Raw genomic sequence first — 22,201 nt, forward strand, 5'->3', positions numbered from 1 at the left:
AAGCCCAGCCGAGCGACTGCGGTGACCCTCATTTCAAACGCCCTAACAGAACAGGTGCCAAACAGCTTTTCAGCACGTCAATCATCTCGCTCTCGACACGAACCAGAGGTGTGAGGTCTAAACATAGTCATTCCTAAAGCACACGTACCAAATATAAACCTATTCAGAACAGCCCGGGGATAATTGAACATGAACTGCTAACACCTTTCCTCACTGTTCTTCTCTAAACAGTGGGTCAGTTAGATCAGCACTTGTTCTCTGGCTCTTTAGCTGCTAAAAGCTCCACGATGCTCACCAGCTGCGTGTCTGCTGTTTGCTGCTGAACATGTCATGCACAGCGGCTTTTTCAACTAAAGCAGGAAAAGCAGAGGAGGAGCTCCAGGTTCAGGTGATAATTGTGTGCGGGACTGACCCCTTTCACGCTGTCACATCGTCAGCTGGAACATTGTTAGTGTAAAAATATAAATTAGAGCCGTTTTAAAGAAGCTCATCTTCGTCCAGGGTCTAATCTGACTTGACTTAGAGCCAAATGGAAGTGTCTGCCTTGGCGTTGTTGACCATTTGTTCTGAGTGAGTCCTCCTCCTGTTATTGGAGCTTTTTAAACACCTCACCCAGCACTGAGTTTCTTCTGTGGTTTTTCACATTAAAATCATTCACTAAAATATGCGATGGAGAAGCTGCAGGCCGATCAGGACTGATTAAATATTAATTTAAGGCTTTTGCCTGATGAACGAGGCTTTAAATACAGTTTAAGTGTAGGCCTGATTAAATGATTTTATCTGAAGCTGTTCGGTTTGTGATATTAGAGTTAAACAAAATGTAACAGCAGCATTTTATCCCTTTTTCTTTTTTTTTGGCCATTTCATCGTCATTACTCCCTCCCTCTGGTTTCTCATGTTCAGCTGCTGCTATGATCATGCTGGTTGTTGCTAAGTAACTTGTTATTCCAGGACATTTTATTCAAATACATATACAGTATACTGTATGTATCAGTCAAGTCCATCTGCACAGGTCAGCGGAGTGGGAGTGTGTTCATACACTCGAATTTGCAGTGAGTCAACTGTAGAAGCAACACTCTCTTAATTGCACTTTAAAATTTTCTTTCATCTGCTGTTTTTCAGTTGTCACTTGAGGGTCTTCTTATTATATTGGAAATGAATGACATCAATGGCAGTTTTAATTATGTTTCCAATTCGCTGAATTCACCTCACTTTGAGCCCATCTGCACAACATAAGTGTGGTGCTAATAAACTTGATTGAGCCATCATCTGTTTTAGGGAAGACAGACTGCAGACAACAGCAAGACGCGGTGGCCGCTGAGGTTCAGCTGATGGTTGCAAACTTTGAGTGGGTCACGGGATCATTTTGAGGGATCTTGAAATGAAAAATGGGGTCAGAAATATGAAAAAAACATTGTTATTGATACTTTTATTTTATTTTATATGACTTTTTCTAATTGTTGCTCATTTTTCTGTGAAATATCAGCTAGTTTTATCTCTTTCAGTAGATAAAAGTATTCAAATTAAACCATCTAAAGAGTTTAACATTGAAAAGACAAGTGCAAGACGAGACTTACTGAGTGAAATTTTTGAAAATTGGCAAAAAAAATGTACAAAATCACTTTGTTGTTCAGTTGGATGCAGTTAAAGCAGCGCAGAAGAAGAGGATCCAGCAGTCAAACCTCAAAACCATGTGGGAAACATGGTGGAAATGTGTCTTGGTTTCACTTTTCTCGTGCCAGAAATAAGAATAAGCATATTTTGCAAGATTTGAAACTTTTTATTTAACACAACACACAAAAGATAGGAACCAAAATGTCTTCTAATGGCAGCAACTTGGCTTTCATTTGACATCTTTCATTCTTCTCTAAGCAGCAACGGCTCAGAACTTGCACTGAGCTGAACTCCCTCAACTCCCTAAAACCTGCGAAACCGAACAGATTGCCATCATAGGAGTTTAGCAGCCTGTGAAGTTCCCAGTCACAGTCAAAATCACTGAATATTAACATTAGCCCCGTGTCGTCACTGCCATCTGTTAAGACGGAGACGAACATGGAGTAAAGAAGCTCATTAGCATGTGAGCGGTGAAGGAAGATGACTAAGCTCCATCATCGTCTTTACTGACTTCACTGCAGATGCTCATCGACCTGTGATTAGCATGTTAGCCTTTGAGCTTTAACCCCTCCCACTCAACACGTCTTAACAATGCTGTGACTGTTCAGTGCGTTAATGAGTTACGGCACGTGAAAAAGACAAAAGGTGGCGCTTTGAAGATGAAGATTTGTTGTGCCGCATGCAGAGCTGAGCTGCCTGCACGGCCTACACTCTTACTGTGTGAAAGCCAGGCTGTGTGTGAGAAGAGATGCCAGGCTGCCAAGTTCCCGATGGTGTAACGCAGATGGCACTGATGGAAGGAGTAATACCTCACTGTGAAAATACGCCACTGCAAGGAAAAGTCCTGCACTGAAGGCCTTGCTGAAGTACAATGTATTATCAGCAAAGGCAAAAGCAGAGTCAGTGTTGCTGTTTTTGGATGAACATCACCACCGCTGGCTCGCCCTCCTGATCATTTCATTGTACTGCTTACTGTACTTCTACTACTGCAACGGGTGTAAAGGCAGACTGCTGCTCCACGTTAGATTCTGCATCACCTGTCTTGTCACCTGCCACCCTCAGATAACCTCAGTGCTCTTCTCTCCTCTTTCGTGTAGTTTTTATATACTTTGGTCTTTCAGTTATATTCACATCCCAGCCAACTCATTTCATTTTAAGATTTTTTTGTCACTGCAGTTTATCTGAATCCCCGTCTTTACAGAACTACTGCTTCTACAACAAATGCAAAACGTAATGCAGTAACATAACTGTGCACAGATTAGAAAACTCACAGCAGCGTGCACACTGCAGGTCTGCTTTTCGTCACTAGAGGGCGGTCTTAGACAGGCTGTCAGGGCTTTCGACTGGCTTGCTGCTGGCCTCATGTGATGTAATGGAAAATTGGAAATGCTTGTGACCTCCAGACAGTTCAGAGACAGAATATTTAACAAGAAAGCATAAATATTGAAGGTTTAATCTTAAAAAATACGCCATATTGTTTGTATCACTTAATAATATTACATCTTAGATTTATACCACAGGAACATCAGGCAACTATGAAATTAAAATGAGTTTATGCACCTGCAGAACCATAAAACCAAAAAATAAAGCTTTGAATTTTCGGCCCACTGCATGCAATCGCCCTTCATCATCACAGTCATATGCAGGAGGAAATCCCTTAAATGCCTTAGCTGTGTTTTTTTTTATTATTTATCTGAAATGCCCTTGCTTCTTGTTGTTTACTTTGACGTGTTTCATTTTTGGGTCAGTGAGTCACACTGTGGCTCACGAGGAATCATCTCAGGTTTAGACTGCTCTGAAATATAATTGCCCGAACCAAGGTGACCCTGATGAAGGCAGCAGGCGAGAAGCAAAAGGAGGAACTACTCTATTTCTCCTCATGCAGCTGCAGCTCCCACACTGCAGGTCTGGACGTGGGGTATATATTTCAAAGATAAAATCTGGCAAGAAAAATCTGTGGTCATTATTTGCATGAGTCTACTGGGTGAGTTAGAGAGTATAAGGGGGCAGCTGTGGCCTAGAGGTTGGAGAAGTGGCTTGTGACCGGAGGGTTGTTGGTTTGATTCCCCCCTTGGACTGGCAGGAATAAAACTTGGGTGTGGTGGAATGATAAGTAAGTGTAAAAGCAGCACATGTGTTTTTGTTTGGCAATTCATTTTGCATTCAGCAAAAAAAATTTAAGCCCCAGAAATGCACTGCTGCAATGATGCACACTTTTGAAGGGAATTTGTGCCTGACACCAAATACTGTAAGTATTCAGGCTTAGACTGCCTGTAAGGCCGCTCATTCCAATAGTTACACCACACTAAATAAAGGCAATAGTTTCTAATCTCTTTGGCTCATGATCCTTAAAAACAAAAACATCTACAGTTTCTCAACACCTGGGCAGACTCAATCTGCTGATGAAGTTCATCCAGCAGCAGGGCAGCTGTGGCCTAGAGGTTGGAGAAGTGGCTGGTGACTAGAGGGTTGCTGGTTCGAGTCCCCTGATTCCCCCACTGGACTAATTTTTTTTTTCAGTGCCCCTTAACACCCCCAACCCCCCACACAACCTTGTTGCATGTGTGTGTTCAATCAGTGATGTGTATGCAGAGAAGCATTTCGGCGTATGTAAAAAACAAATACACTGACAATAAAGGTTTGAAGTTTAAGTTTAAGAAAGATGCAGGAAGGCTTGTTGTGCTGCAGCTCCAGGCCTGCATGGAGGAGGAAAGCTGGACTGTCACCTGGATGGTGCGTGTGAATGGGCTTAATGAGGAAATTGCTGAAAGGTGTGCTGGGAGAAGCGGGATCATGAGACCAGAAAAGAGCAGGAAAATGTGGAGAGTCAGCTGGTGGACAGGGGAAGAATGGCACTGGATCATTTTGCCAGCATAACCACGACATTAAATACATTTTTTTCCACACAATACAATAGAATACTGTGACTTGTATATTGTACCGTGAACTTGAGAACATTTTACCCCCACAGACACTCAGTGAACAGATCTCAGCACACAGCTAATAGCCATCATTTGCACAGTTAACGTTCATCACAGAAAACAGCAGGTACTCCCAGTTTGGACATGTGCCACCCATCGTCATCATCACAAAGTAAACATTATGTGATGCCTTCAGTTCCCAGCGGTGCTCGGAGAACCAGCTGCACTCCGTTCAGTAATGACACCTTCTCCCTCCTGATTGGGCGTCATCATTTTGGAAATTTCACTCATTTAGCTCAGCCATAGCCCAAAAATCACAATAAATTACACCATTCCTGGCTTTCTATTTACAGTTTTTACCAGGAGTTCTCAATGAGAGGAACGGAGGACGAGAGTAGATTATTTTTTTTGTGCCTTAAACTGACTTTTAGGGGCATTTCACCCTGAAATGATGTAGAATTTTTACCATATATAAAAAAGTCAGTTTGCAGCACACATATATATCTACATTTCACTTCACACTGATGAATGTGACAGAACTCGAGCTGTGGAGTATACACAATACATGTATGGTTCAGAGAACAGCCAGGGGTTTTGACTAATGTTTTTGCCAATAAGTCTGAAGGCAAATAAAGCTATAAAAAGAACAAGCAGATGCTCAGCTAATTGCCAGGCTACCTTTGGTCAGTAACACCTGATCCAGTTTGGAGCAGAATAAAAAGCTCTGAGAGAGGAAAAGCTTTTCTCTTTGTCAGTAATGAGCTCTGTGATCCACGGCTTCTTTCCAGGCGTTAATATGGGAGAGTTGAAGGAGAACAGAGAGTGTGTGTGAGTGTGTGTGTGGAGGTGCAGAAATTGTAAAGAGCTCGTTTTTAAAGTCGTGTTTTAAATCCCCCTCACTCAAGCCTAAATTACATGTTTCTCACTGTGAGTGTGGGATCACTCTCAGGTGAACCACAGCACCAAGACTAGAAATACAAAAACAAGATATGAGGTCACTGTGACCGAGCCAAGCCTGCTGTTTTCCCGGGTTTCCAGTCTTTCCAGCTAAGAAACTGTTGGACAGACGCGATGGTGCCATCAGTCTTCTCATTAAGAAAAAGAATACTTAAGCCCTGCTTTCTGAAGGTTTGATTAGATTTTCTGTTTCATTTCCAAATGTTCAAGAGCTGCAGCTAAAGTCAAAGAAAATTAACTGCGAAAATGTTATCTTTGCTCACAGTTTCTCCACACAGTGTCTGTAAAGGCCTTCCGGGAAGTCAGCAGCGTCACCCCAATAGGAGTTCAGAGCGTCTCCTCTTACTTTAATTCTCATAATCTGTGTCAGCAGGCCGAGTTGCCTTTGAACGCCTGCTGTGCCGCAGTGTTGATGTCGCCGTTTGAATCGCTCCCGCTGGACTGAAAAACCTTTGCTGTCTGTCAGCCTTCCTGTCATGTGCTGATGGCTTATTTACAGATGTCGTCAGTTTCTGGGTCTGGTCTGTTTTATTGCAGTGCCTTAATAGAAAGAAGGTTTTATTTCGCATGCCCTTCCTGCACAATACAGACGCTCAAACAGCCGATGTACACAACGCATTACTGAGGATTCAAAATTGACAAATTATTGTGTTTCAGAGTGAATGCTGAGGCCTGCTTTAACGAGGTGGTTTTAAGGTAGTTTTTCTTTACTGGAAAACAAAGGCAATCATAAATAAATTAAAAGAACATGATTTCTTTTTATTTTTCTTTCAGACCCAATTCAGTCTGATTATCCTTTCAACACAGAAAGTGAATTCAGCTCAGTGGACCTGAGAGTCACCACCAAATTCCCCCTGACACAGAATTAATAGATAATCAGACTAATGATGCCAAGTGAAACTGGGTTGACACAATTTTTTAAGTAGTAAAATCAGAACAGAGGGGTTTTGTGACTGTGTGTGTGTGTGTGTGTGTGTGTGTGTGTGTGCCAGACGTCTGTTTACTCTGAATAGAAAAGCCAGACAGACAGACAGACACGCTGGTGGCAAGAGCAGGAGAGGAGGCTCTCCTTTACTTGCTTTTATGCTTTATTTTTTTACTCCATTGCACTGCAGGACAAGTGCATTTTTGATTGTTTTTGGACGATACTGCCCACTTCTGAGGTTGAGCAATTTCTTGGAGGAGGCAGCTCCTCGTTGCCTGAGTTTGATGCTTTATGTTTCACAGTTTTGACCGGAGAGAGACATCAACATGATGGACCCGGAGCTCAGGTTCCTGGAGGTGAGGAGTCAGCGCACTCTTATTTATAGAAACTGCAACAACGTGCTTCTTATGGAGGGTGTCGAGTGAGTGTTATGAATTGTCTTCATAGCTGGAGAATCACTGGAGACTGATGTGTGTGTGTGTGTGTGTGTTATCGTAAAGTCTCATGAGTGTGTGCTGCCCCTTGGGAGTGTCGAGGCTCTGAGAAACAGAGACGCATCCTAAGGGACTCAAAGTGTGTCAGGACTCAGGCTGTTGTTGTGCCTGAGTGAGTGATGAATGGGCTGCAGCGTGTGCTGCTGCTGAGACCCAAACACAGGACGCTGAGGTTGCGTAGTGGGCGGATTAGCCAATGGAAAAACAGGAAACACTCGTGTCAGCTGACTTTTGTTTCCAGCTAAAAAGACTCATTCTTGAAGAGGTTGTGTGGTGCCAGGAGTACCATCTTTCATACAGTTTTGGTTGCATCCACCCACCCGTCCTTTTGCAGAGCATCAACAGAGGTGGACAGACACTGTTTGTTTAAATAATGAGGTAAGACAGCTGGTTGTCAGACGGCTCCTCCTGGACCGTAGTCATTGTGTTGCACTCTTTCATAAACACAAAAAGTGACAGGGATTCTGAAATCCTGATTCTGACATCAGGAATGTTTCCAGGGAGCCCGAAGCGTTTCGACTTTCAGCGCTTCGAATTTATTTACTAGCTGCTGATGCTTTTACAGGAAACCACAATAAGTTGACCCTCCACTTTATCACTAAGTTTGGAAAAGCTTGAACTGAGCCTATGATAAGACTCGAGTGTTTCATGCTGTTTGCTGAACGTTAATACATTTTTAAACTGCAATGAATCAAGATCAGTGTTAATGCTGACCCATTTCCGGCTCTCTTGGACCCTGGCCTCTGGTCTCTGGGTGTAAAACGTCTGCAGTCACTCTAACCACTGAATGACTCAGGAGTCCTTCCAGGTCGAGTCACTGCTCATTGAACCCTCGTCTGCAAAATTTACAGCCCTGCAGCCCTTCACTAAACCCTGACTTGCTTTTTTCTAGGTCAAAGAAGTGGATCATCCTCCTCGTTTATTACCTTTTAGTTTGTCCTTTCTTTTGTAACAGAAGCGTGGCTGTTTGCTTGCTTTTATCAAAATATTCAGAAAGATAATACTGGTGAGACTAATTATGACGATGAAAAGCAGAGATCCTTCTCATAAAAACAACTAATTTTTGGTTCATTCTTCATCTCCAAAGCTGACTCTGTCTTTGTCAACCTTATTAAGTAAAACAGATTCAAATATCCACGTGTCTCATCACGCAGATGACTAACATGCTTTGCAGGTACGTGGCTTTAATCTGCCAGCAGAGCTACACTCCCACACGCAGCTTATTGTCTCTGTGCCTGTGCTGTTTTGCAATTTATTTTTCATTTCCATAAATAGACGTTTAGGCCTTGAGGAGATTTAAAGCATTCACACAGTTTGGTGTTTAAGGCCCCTTCTGCAGTAAAAAACGCTGAAATATAAATTCATGTTCAAGGAAGGGACTTTAAAAACAAAGAGTACTGCAGGGAAAAACGAGATTTCTGTTGCCTCTTTTTTGACAGAAGGATTATTTAAATTAATCGGAAACATTATGAAACACACACCATAAATCTAATCATTTTTCTCTGAGACACGGTTTTGTGGTAAAGTTTTGATTTATTGAGCACCAGAAATAAAATTTGCCGCAGTCAAACAGCCTCATTAAAGCTGGTTCAATGGTTAAAGAGACTTTAATATGCTTGCTGACTATTATCGAAATCCTCCTCCTCCTTCAAAGTGTGTGCATGCTGGTAGCAGTCTTTTTAAACACATAAAAACGTGTGAGGGTCTGCCCATCTGACTGAAAACAAAAGCAACGCAGCTCCTGGGCTGAACTCCTTTCAGTTATGCTATCTGAAGCTCCATTTTCCTCAAAACCCTTTGAAAACTGAACTTTGTACCACACAGAAACAACAATGCAATTACAACGGCACAGAGTAACACGGGGACCTAAAAACAGACGCCCATCAGAGATGACATCCACACTTTGGAAAATGGTGATTACAGTAGTTTACCAAGGCTGCCAGATGAGAAGACTATTTGCACACGACTGTGGAGGCCTTACGAGCGAGCGAGCGAGCAAACGTCAGATCGTTGCAGTTTTTCTCGATGAAGATCTCCAAACCTGTGAACAAGTCGCAGTAACAGGTGGTTTTCATGTTCTCCTCGTTCTGCCGATGCTGCACGAGAGGCAGGAAAGACAGGAGACGTCTTACGATGTCACTGCAGCGAAAGACAATCACATCCACACAAAGTTACACAGCAAAGTTACTGCGAAATGATGAACAGAGGAAGAGGAGCGATGAAGCTCTTTTAACCTGCTCTTATCAGGATTTTCAGGATTCTTCTGGGTCAATTAACCCGCTTAGAAACCTTCCTTATCTAAAAAAAACACTTTTCAACCAAACTTCTGTGGTTCCAGGCTCACAGCCCTGCAGCTTTCCATCCTGGCAGCAGGTTAATTACATTCACCTGCCGTCTCTGGAGTAAATCAGTCCCTGATTAGACAGCAGAAGTGAAACCCAGAAGGGTTTACAGATCTGAGGAGAAGGAATCGCGACTGTATTGTCTCGTGACCCATTAAAACAAAGTCTTACCTGCATGCTGCCTCTGGTGCAGCGCCGGGAGCTGCCGGTCGAAACTTTGCAAAAATAACAGCCTTGTTTTTTCCCCCACTGGAAAGTGATTCATTTGTGTTGATCCCGATGGTTTAAAGGTTAGGTGAGGTGAGATTGGTGTTAGAAGGTCTTGACGCAGCCAAGGAAAATAACATCCTCAGGTTGTTGTGTTTGGTTTTTAGAGGAAACCAAAACTACTTAATATTTAACAAGAAAAATCATGAAATAAACTGTAATAGTACAAAACAGATAAACACGATGATACAGTAGTTCAGAATGTTAGTTTTCTATCCAATAAATCACATCACAGCATCAGTAAAACGTCGTTTGGTTTGATAGCCTTCATGTTAACAGTGAAGGTTGTTTCAACTCATTGTTAGCCAACAGGAGGTTCATCAGACAGTCACAAAAGGCAACATGCAGGATTCTAGGACATCAATTTCTCGAGAGGTTTGAACTTCCTCTGTCATCTGGTTTCGACAATGAAAGCATGTTGGTTTCGTTTAAAAGGTCACAACATTTAATCTGCAGGACTGACTTTGCTCAAGGTCAGGAAAAGACATTTCGTCTTTAGGACTCCTGTACGCCGACTCAGATCTCATGGACTGCTGTGATACTGGGTTGCAAATGCACACCCACAGCGGGAACGCAGCCGAGATAAGCACGAGTGCACATTTTAAAACATACGAAGACATGACGGCTGCTGCACGAATGTGCACGTGCACATGCACACGAGCACAAATGAACAAATTAGGTTGAGGCGTGAAGACGGTGGAGGATGGAGGAGATCTGTGCCTCTGAGACATCAGAGAACTTCCCAAACAGCAGCAGAGGTCAGAGGGAGATCGTTTCCATGTGGTCTCCTGATTCTGCCTGTTAAATATTTAATGGTGAAGGGAAGAAAGTCCAGCTCGAGCTTTGCAGATTCTTCCGTTTCCTTCTGTTCCTGCCTCCCCTTTACTGCTACGACTCCCATTGTCTTCAGCCTCTCTTTCTCTCCCTGTCCGACCCTCCGTTTCCTCATTATCTCTTCCCCTTTGCTCTCAGTCTGCCGCCATTTCCCCCCCTCAGCCCCTGCTCATTGACCTCCAGCCTTTCCTCTCTGTATCCACTCGAGCTCTCGCACTGCTCATCCCGTTTCCATCAAGCACACAACTTGTGTTACTGCATCTCTGGTGTAGCTGAACTCCAAAGATCTCCAGCCAAAGATGCGTTAGGTGTCACGCAGTTTCTCCCTTTTACACAACTACTTACACTTCTACTTCGCTGCAGTTTGGACTTTTTGTATTTGGAGATCCTGGAGATTAAATCGCACTCCATTGAAGGGTGGCAAACCCTTTTGTCTAAACTGACTGTTAACATTTGGGTGATTGGGGCATCTCCATAAATGTACTAAACCTTTAGGCCTTAAATATGTTGTTTTTATCATGGCCTCTTTGAAACAACAAGAGATTCACATCCGCAAGCTGGTTTGTCTTTTGCCTTCCATTCCTCCATCTTCACCCCCTGTTATCTTCATTATTTTTAAACAGGAAAGTGTGTGCAGTGATTTTTCTGGCTTCGGGGGCTTTCTGTGTGACACCTATCAGTTTGCATCCAGTCACTTGGCAGCAGGAAAGGCCAGCTGGTTACTGATCTGCTCGATTGTCTCGCTCGTCCCCCTCTGAAGGGATTTCAGACGAAGCCTCGGCTCATTCTCTGATGACACGCGGAGCTGTAATCCTATAATTTATTTCCCAGTGATATTCTAATACTGGATATCACAGCGGAGCTCTCGGTCCCTGAAGTGATACTGTAGGAGTAGTATAGTGACATCATCAGAGGTAAAAATACCACAAAGTGCAAGACACACTGTAAGTCCCGATGGGAATATTACACCGCCTTGCAGACACTGACTCAATACTGCTGCAGTTTGGAGTTAAAAGTTCTGTTATGCGTGTGCAGCAACCTTGTTAGGATTAATTAAAGCACAAATATGATTTTCAATTTAATTAAGGATTAAAATAATGACTGATCGCAAGTTTTAAAGGGCTTTCATTTCAGCTTTAATTAACAGAGGATTCTCATGTGACTGAGACCTTCTCTCTCCACAGCCAGAATGCTCCTGCTTTTACTCTCTTTGTGTACATTTACTCAAGTATTGTACCTTTACTTATCCATTTTGCAGTAATATTATGGCTTTAATAATTTCAACAACCTTGAAATAGCAGTAATGAAGCGCTGCAGATTTTCAGGACCATGGACAGCGTAATTTCGTGCCGGCTCCTAAAACCGGAAGCTAATTTCCTTGGACCTACATCCTCACTGTTTATATTATTTTAATCCTTTTGCACCTTGGTGCTATTTTATATTTTGTATTTGCGCTCTTTTCTAATCTGTGCTGCAGATGCTGCGCGTTAATTTCCCTCTGGAAAAATAAAGTGTGAAATCGAAAGATGAATAACACAAGAATGTGGAAGTTTTATCAAAATGCACTTTAAAAGTAGGTGGTGGGGCGTCTTTTATTTTGAAAGCCCCACCCGGATGTCTCTCTTGTCCTGCCTCCCGACAGCTTGTCGCTCGTGCTGCTAAATTGACGAGCCGACAGGTTGTGGATGTTATTAGCGGGCGAGCGGCTGGACTCAGGCTGAGCTGAAGAGCTGAGGCTTCGGTGCGATGACAGCGTCCAAAGACCCGACCAAGAAGAAACCGAAAGAGGCGCAGCAGGATGAGGTACGCATCCAAAGCAGCAGAGAAACGTTTTTTATTTGTGTCTCATCCAGCTGTGGGCATCAGTCTGTGCAGACAGCCGTCATTTTGGATGGACGCTGTGGTGACTAGAAACGCTTTCTGCTGCTGGCTGCTGGCGGGCACGACGACTGCTGGAGTGTTTTGATGCAGATTAAAACACACAAAATAAAAAGCAGAGAAAGCAGAGAGAGCAGAGAGCAGAAAGAGGTCTGCAGCTCATCACAACTCGAGGATTTGTTGTGAGTGCGAACATCTGATTTCAGATCTGTGGCCGTGGAGAGAGAAGTTCTTAGATTGTTGTCTTTTAAGTGAAACTAGCGATACCAAAGTTTAAAAACCTTAATTTTTGCACGTGCATTGAAAAACACTTTAAGCAGCAAAACTTTTCGCAGGAGATAACCCACTCCACGGCTGTGCTTTGTGCCTTCAGGAAGTCAGATGATTTTGTTGCTCGGTGTGAGAGCTGAGGCTCGATCAGCCCTGACTGTGATGTGAGTGCGATGGGTTAAAGTCATTAAATCCCACAGAGGAAGAACGAGGCCTGGCGCGTGGACCACAGGACGTTACAGACACGCGTTGTAGCTGGACGCGCGCGGAGCAGAGGGACTTCACGTGCTCATACTCGCCAGGTTACGTGTAAATAGGCTTTAAAGTGAAAAAAACAAGATTTTCTTTTTTCTAAAATAATATATCGCAGTTTCTTGAAAATACTAACCCATAATAAAATGGAAGTACTACTTGTAGTGCAGTAGTATAAAGTATAAGTATGTGTTTGTCGAGGTAGTTCTGTCATGTTCAGAATTTCCATGACATTTCAGCTTTTTCAGGAAAATCAACATCTTCGACTTCTCCACATTCAGTTTGTCGATCGGTTTCGGTGTCTTTATCCCTCTGACTCTCTCTCTCTCTCTCTCGCCCTCAAACACATACACACACACCCTCACACACACCCTCACACACACTCGTAAACACAAACACCGACACACACATACTTGAATTCCCTGCTTGCTTCACTTTCCACTGAAGTAAGTCTGATCAACAGACTGTTGCAGTGGACTGTCTGCTACGGCACACACACACACACACACACACACGCACACACACACACACACTGTATGTGGAGAATTAGCTCAGAGACGTTGAACTAAGACTCAGAGAGCAGTCGATGGCTCAGTGACATGTGAGGAATGCAGTTTCCACCTCGCTGATGGCACATGTGATGCAGACACACGACACATTTGTGCCTGTCATCTTCATGATCACAGTACTTCAGTCACACTCGGCTCAATGCTCGATGCAGTCATAGTGCAGTTCATGTTCCCAGCATGTAACTTAGTGTGTGCTATGTGATGGTGTCACTCCGTTCATCTAACCCTCAGCCAAAAAGCAAATGAGCAAACTTTTCAAAATGTCAAAGTCGTCCTTTTAAATGTTAATGTCATTTCGTTCACAGCAGGTGACGGTCAAAGTTTTTTCATGCTTTATTTATCTGGGATTTGGTCCTAATTAGAAGAGATTTTTGTGCCTCCTCTCAGCTTTTGTGCAGCATGAAATCACGTACCCTGAAAGCAACACGTGTTTCTGGCTCACATCTCCAGAAGGAGGTTCCACAGAGGAAACAAGTAGCGCTGCTGCTGGAAAAGTCAGCATCCAGCCTGACACGTCAGATGTGCCAAAGAGGCTTCACACTGCCTTCCTTGATGTATCTCGCTGTCGTTCTCCAGAGCTTTGAAGAACGGTGAATTCAACACCACATGACAGCTACCTATTACAGTTCCCCGCTGGGACCCTCAGAGCACACGTCCACGCCGTTTTCCGGCCAAATCCGAGGCTGAACCAGAAGCCCTCCTTGTATTATTTTCTCCTTTTTTCTCTCTTCTCTCTCTCGTTTAAAAGTCCAGGCTGCAGGTAGCTTTCATCATCGTAGCCCGAAGTGAGGATAAAAACGACCCGTCCGGAGAAATGAAGTAACCCGAGAGCGTCTCGGCGGCTGGGTCAGAGAAGCCATCACATTAAAAGTTTTGGATGTCTTTTTGGAGTCTTGAAGCAAACGGCTGAACTTCTTCCTTCGGGCTCAGATGGGAGCATCATCGGAAAGGCTGAAAATATAAAATCAAAAGCACAGATTGCATTTTTCATGTCAAGCCCAAGTCTTTTTCTTGTACAAAAAGCTTTGCTCTGATGGCTCTTTTGGGTGGAAAATCACCAGTCTGTCTCCTCAGCATGAGAGTCAGCTCTCTCTGTCCACCGCCCAGTTTTAAGAGGAGCTGGATGGCTGAGTTAAAAAAATCAGTTGGTCTTGTAGTCAAATGAAGATGATTACTAAAAAGGATGTTTGAATTTAGGATTTTATTCCATGTTTTATCCCACAGGCTCTTCTTGCTTTGTTTGATTGTAGTAAAAGCCCTTTTTGAAGCCTGACCTGCAGCATTCAGAGGACGAATGGCTTCCCTTTACGTCCACAGAGATGCTTGGCCCAGTCGCTTTGATACCAAACCACAGCTTGGGTTTGTCTTTGTGGCGATCTTCAAGGTCTTGTTGTCATTGTGCGGTGTTTTGGAGGGATTTTTAAATCTGTGGCTGTTTGCAGCTCTGTGCCACTTGGTAGGATGCAACACTGATTGGTTTGTTTTTGTGTGACTGCAGGAGTTTGTGGACGTCAGCCCCCCGCAGAGGAACTGGAAGGGCATCGCCATCTCGCTGCTGGTGATCGTGGTGGTCTGCTCGCTCATCACCATGTCCGTGGTCGTCCTCACACCTGGTATGGTGTCAAGTGTATGAACTAACTCACTGCTGCTTTTGTGAGAACAGACTGGGTGTGACTGGAGTTTACTCTGTTTTCCCAGTGGAGCTCCCTGGCGGCAGCAAGTCCAGGCTGACCGTGGCGGATCTGTACAAACCAGAGTTCAGCGTTCACGACCCAGAGGCCAAGTGGATCAGCGGTGAGTACTGGCGTCCCGCCAGAACCCCTCAGCTGTGACGCATGTCTGCACTGTAGGAGACAGGGAGGTGAAGGAGGAGAATCAGGAGGTGAGGGTGGTGCGATATTGACAGGAAAGCGTGATGGCGACGAAACAGGAAATCAGAACAGTGTGATTTTGAGGCGGGAGCAGCGAGATGACGTTTTCATGAATGTTAGACGTGGTTTGGTATTTTTATCTTGTGCTCTTTTGTGAGGCTTAGCTTGCATGGAACAGCCGGTCGTGTCTGGCCGATTCGTCGGCTGCATAAATTCAAATCAGTTTCAGGTTCGACAGCTGCAGGCTTTAACAACCTCAGGCAAAATTTAAACTCACAAAAATAATTCAGCCTGATGTGAGACTTATTTTCTTATGACAGGGTTTGTATGTTTGTATTCACAAACATGGCAAAGAAAGGTCATAAAAGAGCATTCATACCTACGTAGGCCACTGAAACGCAAGCGTGTCTTCACTCCACTTGTGGAGTTCAAGTTGCTGCTAACTTCAGTGCTCTGGAAAAACAAAGTGGCAGAGCTTTGTGTAAAAGGTCCACAGCAGTGTGAGAGGTCCATTAGCAGAAAATGAGAATCTCTCCACCTGAGATTTCATTACAGACTCCAAACATTTGTCAGCGAAGAGAAGTGACCAGTTTCAGTTCCACATATATTAAAACCATTTATTCACCACGATCACAGCGTCTAGAAGGAGCTGCTGTCTGCAGAGTTACACTGAATTCATCAAAGCTGAAGGGATCCTGGGAGTCGTTCAGGCAGGTAAAAACTCCATTTGTCCTGGTCCAGAAATGACTTTACTCGGGTTTTGACAGGAATGGGAATCATATGAAAAGCAAAGAGACTTTTGGGGAATCCATGATGCATTCAGGGCCACAGGTTTGTCGAAACATCGAGTGAATGAGTTCAAATTCCCTCAGGGGACCCCCACCAATCTGGAAAAGCTTTGACAGTATGTTTTATTCAGCTAAAATTTATCTTAAAAATACAAATAGGAAAATATGCAAATAGATTTTAAAATTAAATGAGATTATAATCAAATTTACATTAAGTTGGCTTCAATTCTTTAAATAATGGTAAACAAACCTGTCACAAGTTAGGATATATGAAACGTACACACAAAAGTAAATGCAGCCACTTCGGAGCTCCTTTGAGATGTTTTGTGAAGCCCTTGTTTTTGTTACTCTGCACTTGAGTTAACAGTGTGCTGTGAATAAACACATAAACTAACTGAAGTGGCTCCTGCTGACTTCCATATCCAAACACAGATGGCCTCACAGCGTCATGAATCAGGAGCACGACGGCCTGCAGTGAGTCCAGGTCAAACATCCTCCCACCCTGAGATGGGCAATGATGAAATACATTAATAACAATGATATTCTGATCGAACTGATCTGGTCATTTTCCTCTGCATGCACTGCACGCAGTCCTTGATAAAATCCCGGCCATTAAAATAATTTAAGCTAGCCAGTAAAAATCTTTAAGATGCAGTTAGATGACCTGCAGGTGCGAGTGACAAAAAAAAAAAAAATAGCCAATAAAATCAAAGCCAATCAAAGCAACGTTTTCCTGGAAGGCAGACTGGAAAAACAAACAGAAAATATTTGTTCCTGGCATCAGAAATGAGATAAACCTGGTTATTAATGTGCCTTGACTTGGACTTAATGTACCATCGACTCCATCCATCTTCTGGTTTCTGCTTGTTTATTCTGTTCATTTCCAACGTTTACAATATAAAATGATTTGGGCAAAAAAACAAAAATAAGTGACGCCCATGAAAACCACAACCTTTTGTTGCCCAAACCAAACCACATGCATCCTGTATGTCCACTCAATCGGATGGGAAAGGGATAAAAACATCTCACTTTGCACATTATGCAGGCAGCAGTTATGTTTTCCTTCTCAACATAGCAGGAGAAATTGTTCAAGTGCAATTTCTGCTTTCTGTCTTCCTCAGTATGTGCTCACAGACAAGACAAATTTGATTTCCTGTGCGTGTAAGGCAAATGAAATGAAAGTTAAAAAACAAAAATAAGCAGCAAAAATGAACCTGATGCATGGAGACAAGTCAGGGATCGCAAGGGGAAGAAGAGCTTTTGTTGCCTTCCTCACACTGGGAGAAACGCTGCCTCCATCACATCCCACCACTTGAGTTCACTGACCTTTCTCCTGCCCAGTGTTTCCCCAGGCCACATCCCCCACACCTCCTCATTTTCCTCCCGTGTTACATAAGATGCTCTCTGCTGGAGGCGTCGCAGCCCTGCCGTGATCTCCGGCCCGGGGCTTGTGCGGAGAGCGACGTTCCTCCACATGTTCTCGCTGGAATTCGGGTCCAAACGTGGCGAATCTGAAATGTCCGTGTTGTTTAACTGGCTCCTTGACAGCGTGGCAGATTGTGTTTGCATTCGAGCAAAGGAAATAAAGATTAAGGAAGAAAGAGAGAGGAAAAGAGCAGCTGTAGCTGGAGGAGCTGAGCAGGGAAAAGAAAAAACAAATCACAGAGGCTTGTTGACAGCGTGACAGCTAAATTATAGCTTTAATGGTAGATTGGGGAAAGAAGATGACTAAATATATCCATAACACCTTTCTGGAGACTTGCTGGGAGTGACAGAAGGAGAGACACAAGGACAGAGGTGGAGGGCGACAGCGAGAGAGTGGATATGAAACAGAGATCCAGTGCCTGCTGCGTCCTGCCCCTCCACAGGGAGATAATACTAATGACTAGTCCTGCGGCCTGTGGCTTCTCATTATGGACACACACACACACATATGTGTGTGCTAAAAGTGGGGACACATTTGATCTAAACACAATTCGGTTGTCGGTTGAAAAAATTCAATACCTGCATTTTATCGCATCTTTAAGCTCATCGTTTTGGTTTTTAGGCCCACGACTTTATCACCTTCGGACGTTTGTGTCGTGGGTCAGGCGTCCCATTAGCTGTGTTGCTGAGATTGATGGTGAAGTTGGGAAATTACTTGCTGCCATGTTGCCGAGTGTAAATCTAATGGAGACCTGGTATGATGAGAGCCAAGAGCCCACATAGACGTGCATGGTCTGGGCTGGAATTTACTGCTGGGGCCTCCTGGAGGTTTTGTGGGTATAATTCAAGCACGTCTGTAATGGAAATTGCTTCCTTGACAACCTCCAACTCATTTCCTGTTCTCTCCTCCAACATCCGAGTCTGTCTTCAATAGCCGCTCAGCCTAATCTAATAGCACAAGAGACACTTACATCATATCTTCTATAGCAGTCCTTCACAAAGAGCGAAACAAAGCAAGAGGCAGGGAATTCATGTTCAGCTCTTCAGGGAGTCAAAATCACGTACAAACACTTAAAAAAAAATGAAATAATACAAAACATTAAGATGTGAAATTACAGCTGCTTGAGTGGTTCCCGTACAAGAGCTGAATATCATTAAGATGATATTCTCAAACCCATCAGGAAACCTGAACAAAACAATCAAACACATCGGTGCCCAAATGTTTTTCCTGTCTGCACGGAGCACGTTTTCCACGAGAGTGAAATTCAGCACAAATACAGATGCAAATGGATACTCATCGAGTCGCATCCAAGTTGCATGCAGATGCATTTAATCTTGAGTATTGGTGGTATAAAGTACGGTATTCTTAGTCGTATTCTTACCATCTTGTATTTAATGGGACACTTTGAATGCTTTGAACTAAGGTTCAGGATATTTAAGCTTCATGTGGTGGCACTTTTGGTGGCTATAATCATTGTTTAACTAAGCGTATTTGTTCACAACAAATGCCAGCAGTGAGGTTTTGTAAATTAGCTCTGAAAGCTGACAGGCGCCGCTGCTGCCGGAAAGCTTCGCAGTTCTGTGGACCAATAGAAGAGCAGCATACAGACTCAAACCTTTGTCCAAATTTACCCTGAAGACCAAACCCAGACACACAACCAAAAGGTTTTTTGTTATTTTTGTCATTAAATTCAAACAAAAAAATCAGCAAAAAATGTATGTTACTGTGTAGACTTTGGTGGCGTGCTGTGCTGTGCAGTTCTGCTTGCTGCTTTCTGTGCTAATTAATGACTTTCTTCATCTTGCATCATCGTCAGCATTATGGACGCTACGCTGATTTTTGATCCTCCCACGGGAAGCACGTGATCGCCTTTGAGTGGAGATGGTTTCGTTGCTTACATCTGCTTCGACACGCGTGTATCTGCAGGGTCGATATTGGAACGTATATGACAAGATTTATTCACGCAGCTGCTGTTTTGTATCGTGGACTTAACGTGAAGTGGAGCTTCTTCATGAGGCCGAGTATGAAGAAAACATCCAGATAGGAGGACAGTGTGTGTGTGTGTGTGTGTGTGTGTGTGTTCAAACAGAGCGTGTTACGGATGAGTGCTTCATGCTGCTTGGTTTGTCATACATGATTGCTAATGAGGTTTGTACAAACAATAGGCTACATCTTTAGCAGTGACCCATATGAATAAAACAGCCTGGATGCTGCATTATTTATGATGATATTACGGGAAACAAACAGGCCTAAATCACGTAGAGACAAGAGACAAGGATAGCTTCTCTAATAGTGCGCTCCCAGTGCACCTCCAGACATGCAGACTCCTTCTTTAAGATGCTACATGGCCAAAAGTTTGTGGACTCCTGAACACTGCACCATGTGTAGATGCTGAATCTCCTGTTCCAAAACCACATTCACCGACTCCTCTGGATTCAGGACTCAGGACTCCTCTGTTGGATGGGATTGAGGTGAAGGTCCTCCACGCCAAACCGGAGCCAGCTTTGTGCACGACGGCACTGACATGTTGAAACAAGGCCAAGCCGTGAAAATGTTTAATCAGCTGTATTCTTTAAAAACTTACTTAGACCTGTGTGAATTGATCAAACTGCAATGTTACATTCAAACTTCCTCACAATTTGTACTGCTGCTATTTATGTTTTTTAATGTGACGCCTCCTCACCATCACTTTCTCACTCTGACGATGTGAACACGTCAGTCAGCACAGAGTGATTTCCTCCCCCTGCAATCAGCCGCAAATTCACTCCAAATGAGTGTCAGGAGTTTGTCGAGCCACAGCTGTTTCTGGATCAGACTGGTGAAGATGATGAGAATTTCAAAACAGTATGTTTGGGACTGATGTGGGAGGAAAAGTGACATCAGGCCTGGGATGGGATGTAAACCACCTGTTTTTTTCTTAAATGGAGAAGAGCATGTTGGCAAAAACACAAACACGCATGTTTGAGTCCAGCTCAGGTTCATCATTTGCAGCCAGTTTCTGCAGCAGCTCAGTGTTGTACTGCAGGAGATGTTGTTGAGATGCCAGCAGGTGAATTAATGTGACAGGGAAGTGCAGGTATGACCTATGTAGAGTGTGTGTGTTGTTACATGCCAGCAAGCACAGCGACGTGTGTGTCGCTGTGAATTACACATGTGGACAGGAGGCTGGGCTCAGAGAGAAGGCTAATGAAGTGACACACTCTGAATCCTAAATGTGATGGTAATCAGATCGGGGGGCTTCTTTGTCGCATTTCCTGAAGAAGAAGAAGAAGAAGAAGAACCCCTGGAATAACGTTTGTCATGGTACGTCTTAACGTCTCCGGCTGGTTGATGTCAGGTCTAATTTTCGGGTTTAAAGCGTAATCCATTTCAGACTGGTTTTCTTGTGGGATAAAAATGTGCTTGTCAAAGTCTCCAAACTGAAAAAAGAAAGATTTTGTCTCTGTGAGTTAATCTGGTGATCGCAGATTCAACTGGAATAATTAACTGATATTCTGGGGTCTGAAGCTCTTGTATGGTGAGTAAGTAACATGACTCAAGTCTCCTCCTGCATCTTATTTCTATGCAAATGATGCATTTACACCTGAGTCGACGTTTGCTTCGGCCCCTCCGGTCAGCCCTCGTGCAGCGCAGTGACCTTTGGTATGAGCTGCTGGTTGTTTTTTATCTTCTAACATTAATGTTTCTGTGTTTTTTCCCCTCTCAGATTCAGAGGTGGTTTACAGGAACCGTGACGGTCACGTCATCAAGTTCAACTTCGCCTCCAATGAGACAGAAATCATTCTGAGCAACAGCACGTTTGTAAGTTTTGTTGAACTGGTTTTATTATCTGCTTTTGTGATCATGTTGCTTCTGTACAGTTTGTGTCTGGTTGTAGCTAAGCTCTGACATTAACCAGTTTTAGCCGGAACACGTGTGACGTTGCGTTCCCTCCCATTAAATGCCAAAATCAGACTCCAATTTAACATGACGCAGTCGTATATTTAAACTGACTGCTCTGTTATCTCCTCTGCTTTACCCTCTACTTAACTTTAATTCCCTGAGGGGGGTTTTCTTGCAGTCAAGGGGATTTTAAAGTTAGAAAATGATGAAAAGAAGGTCATCAGATGATCATCAACGCATATTTAACACTTTTTAGAAAAACTGTGGAGCCCCAAAGCTCCAAAGGATGCTATTTTAAAAAAAAAAATCTTATCTGGGGTCCAGCAGAGTTGCAGGCTACGCAGGACTCGGCCAGTCCTCAGCACTGTTCCTTAAAAACAGAGACAGAGCTGCTCTCTGCTCGTCTTCTCTTCTTGGTGTGTTTGGATCCCCAGAGGCTGCAGGAAACATGTCAGAGCTGCCGGCGGCACCTCATCAGAATCAGAATATGATAATATGCTGCTGAGAGGGTGGATGGGAGGCGGGGAGGGGTTGTGTACCTGGCTGTCTGTGCCGTCGGCGAGCTCGTGCTCCGAGGTCGCCAAATCTGCTTCACCTTAACTTCCCTCAGCGCAATCACCAGGAAGAGGGAGATCCAGTTTGAAGTATTATTTTAGATTAGTCATGCAATCAAATCCCAAAACAGTCAGCAAAATAATCACATTTTGGACGTGAACTACAAAACTGCAGCGTTACTTCCAGGAACATGAAAACACGTCACTGTTTGTGATCTTATTATCCTTTTAAATGCTTTGCATTTCAGTGTAATCCAAGCACGAATGTTAATCAGAAGCAGGCCAAATTTAGCTGTTCTCTAATTGCATCATTATAATCCTGCATCCTGCTATTTCATGACACTCATACACTGTCGG

General features: G+C 43.6%; 1 protein-coding gene across 1 annotated transcript in view; it reads left to right on the forward strand.

Annotated features, from left to right (window-relative positions):
- LOC124055802 (inactive dipeptidyl peptidase 10-like) overlaps nt 1-22,201 on the forward strand; it is a 43,290-nt gene that overhangs the window by 2,488 nt on the left and 18,601 nt on the right. The window contains 3 exon segments of the mRNA XM_046382928.1: nt 14,822-14,936; nt 15,022-15,117; nt 21,115-21,209. Coding sequence (XP_046238884.1) covers nt 14,822-14,936; nt 15,022-15,117; nt 21,115-21,209 — 306 coding nt within the window.

Source organism: Scatophagus argus, chromosome 24 (assembly GCF_020382885.2).
Source record: "Scatophagus argus isolate fScaArg1 chromosome 24, fScaArg1.pri, whole genome shotgun sequence".
NCBI lineage: Eukaryota > Metazoa > Chordata > Actinopteri > Scatophagidae > Scatophagus > Scatophagus argus.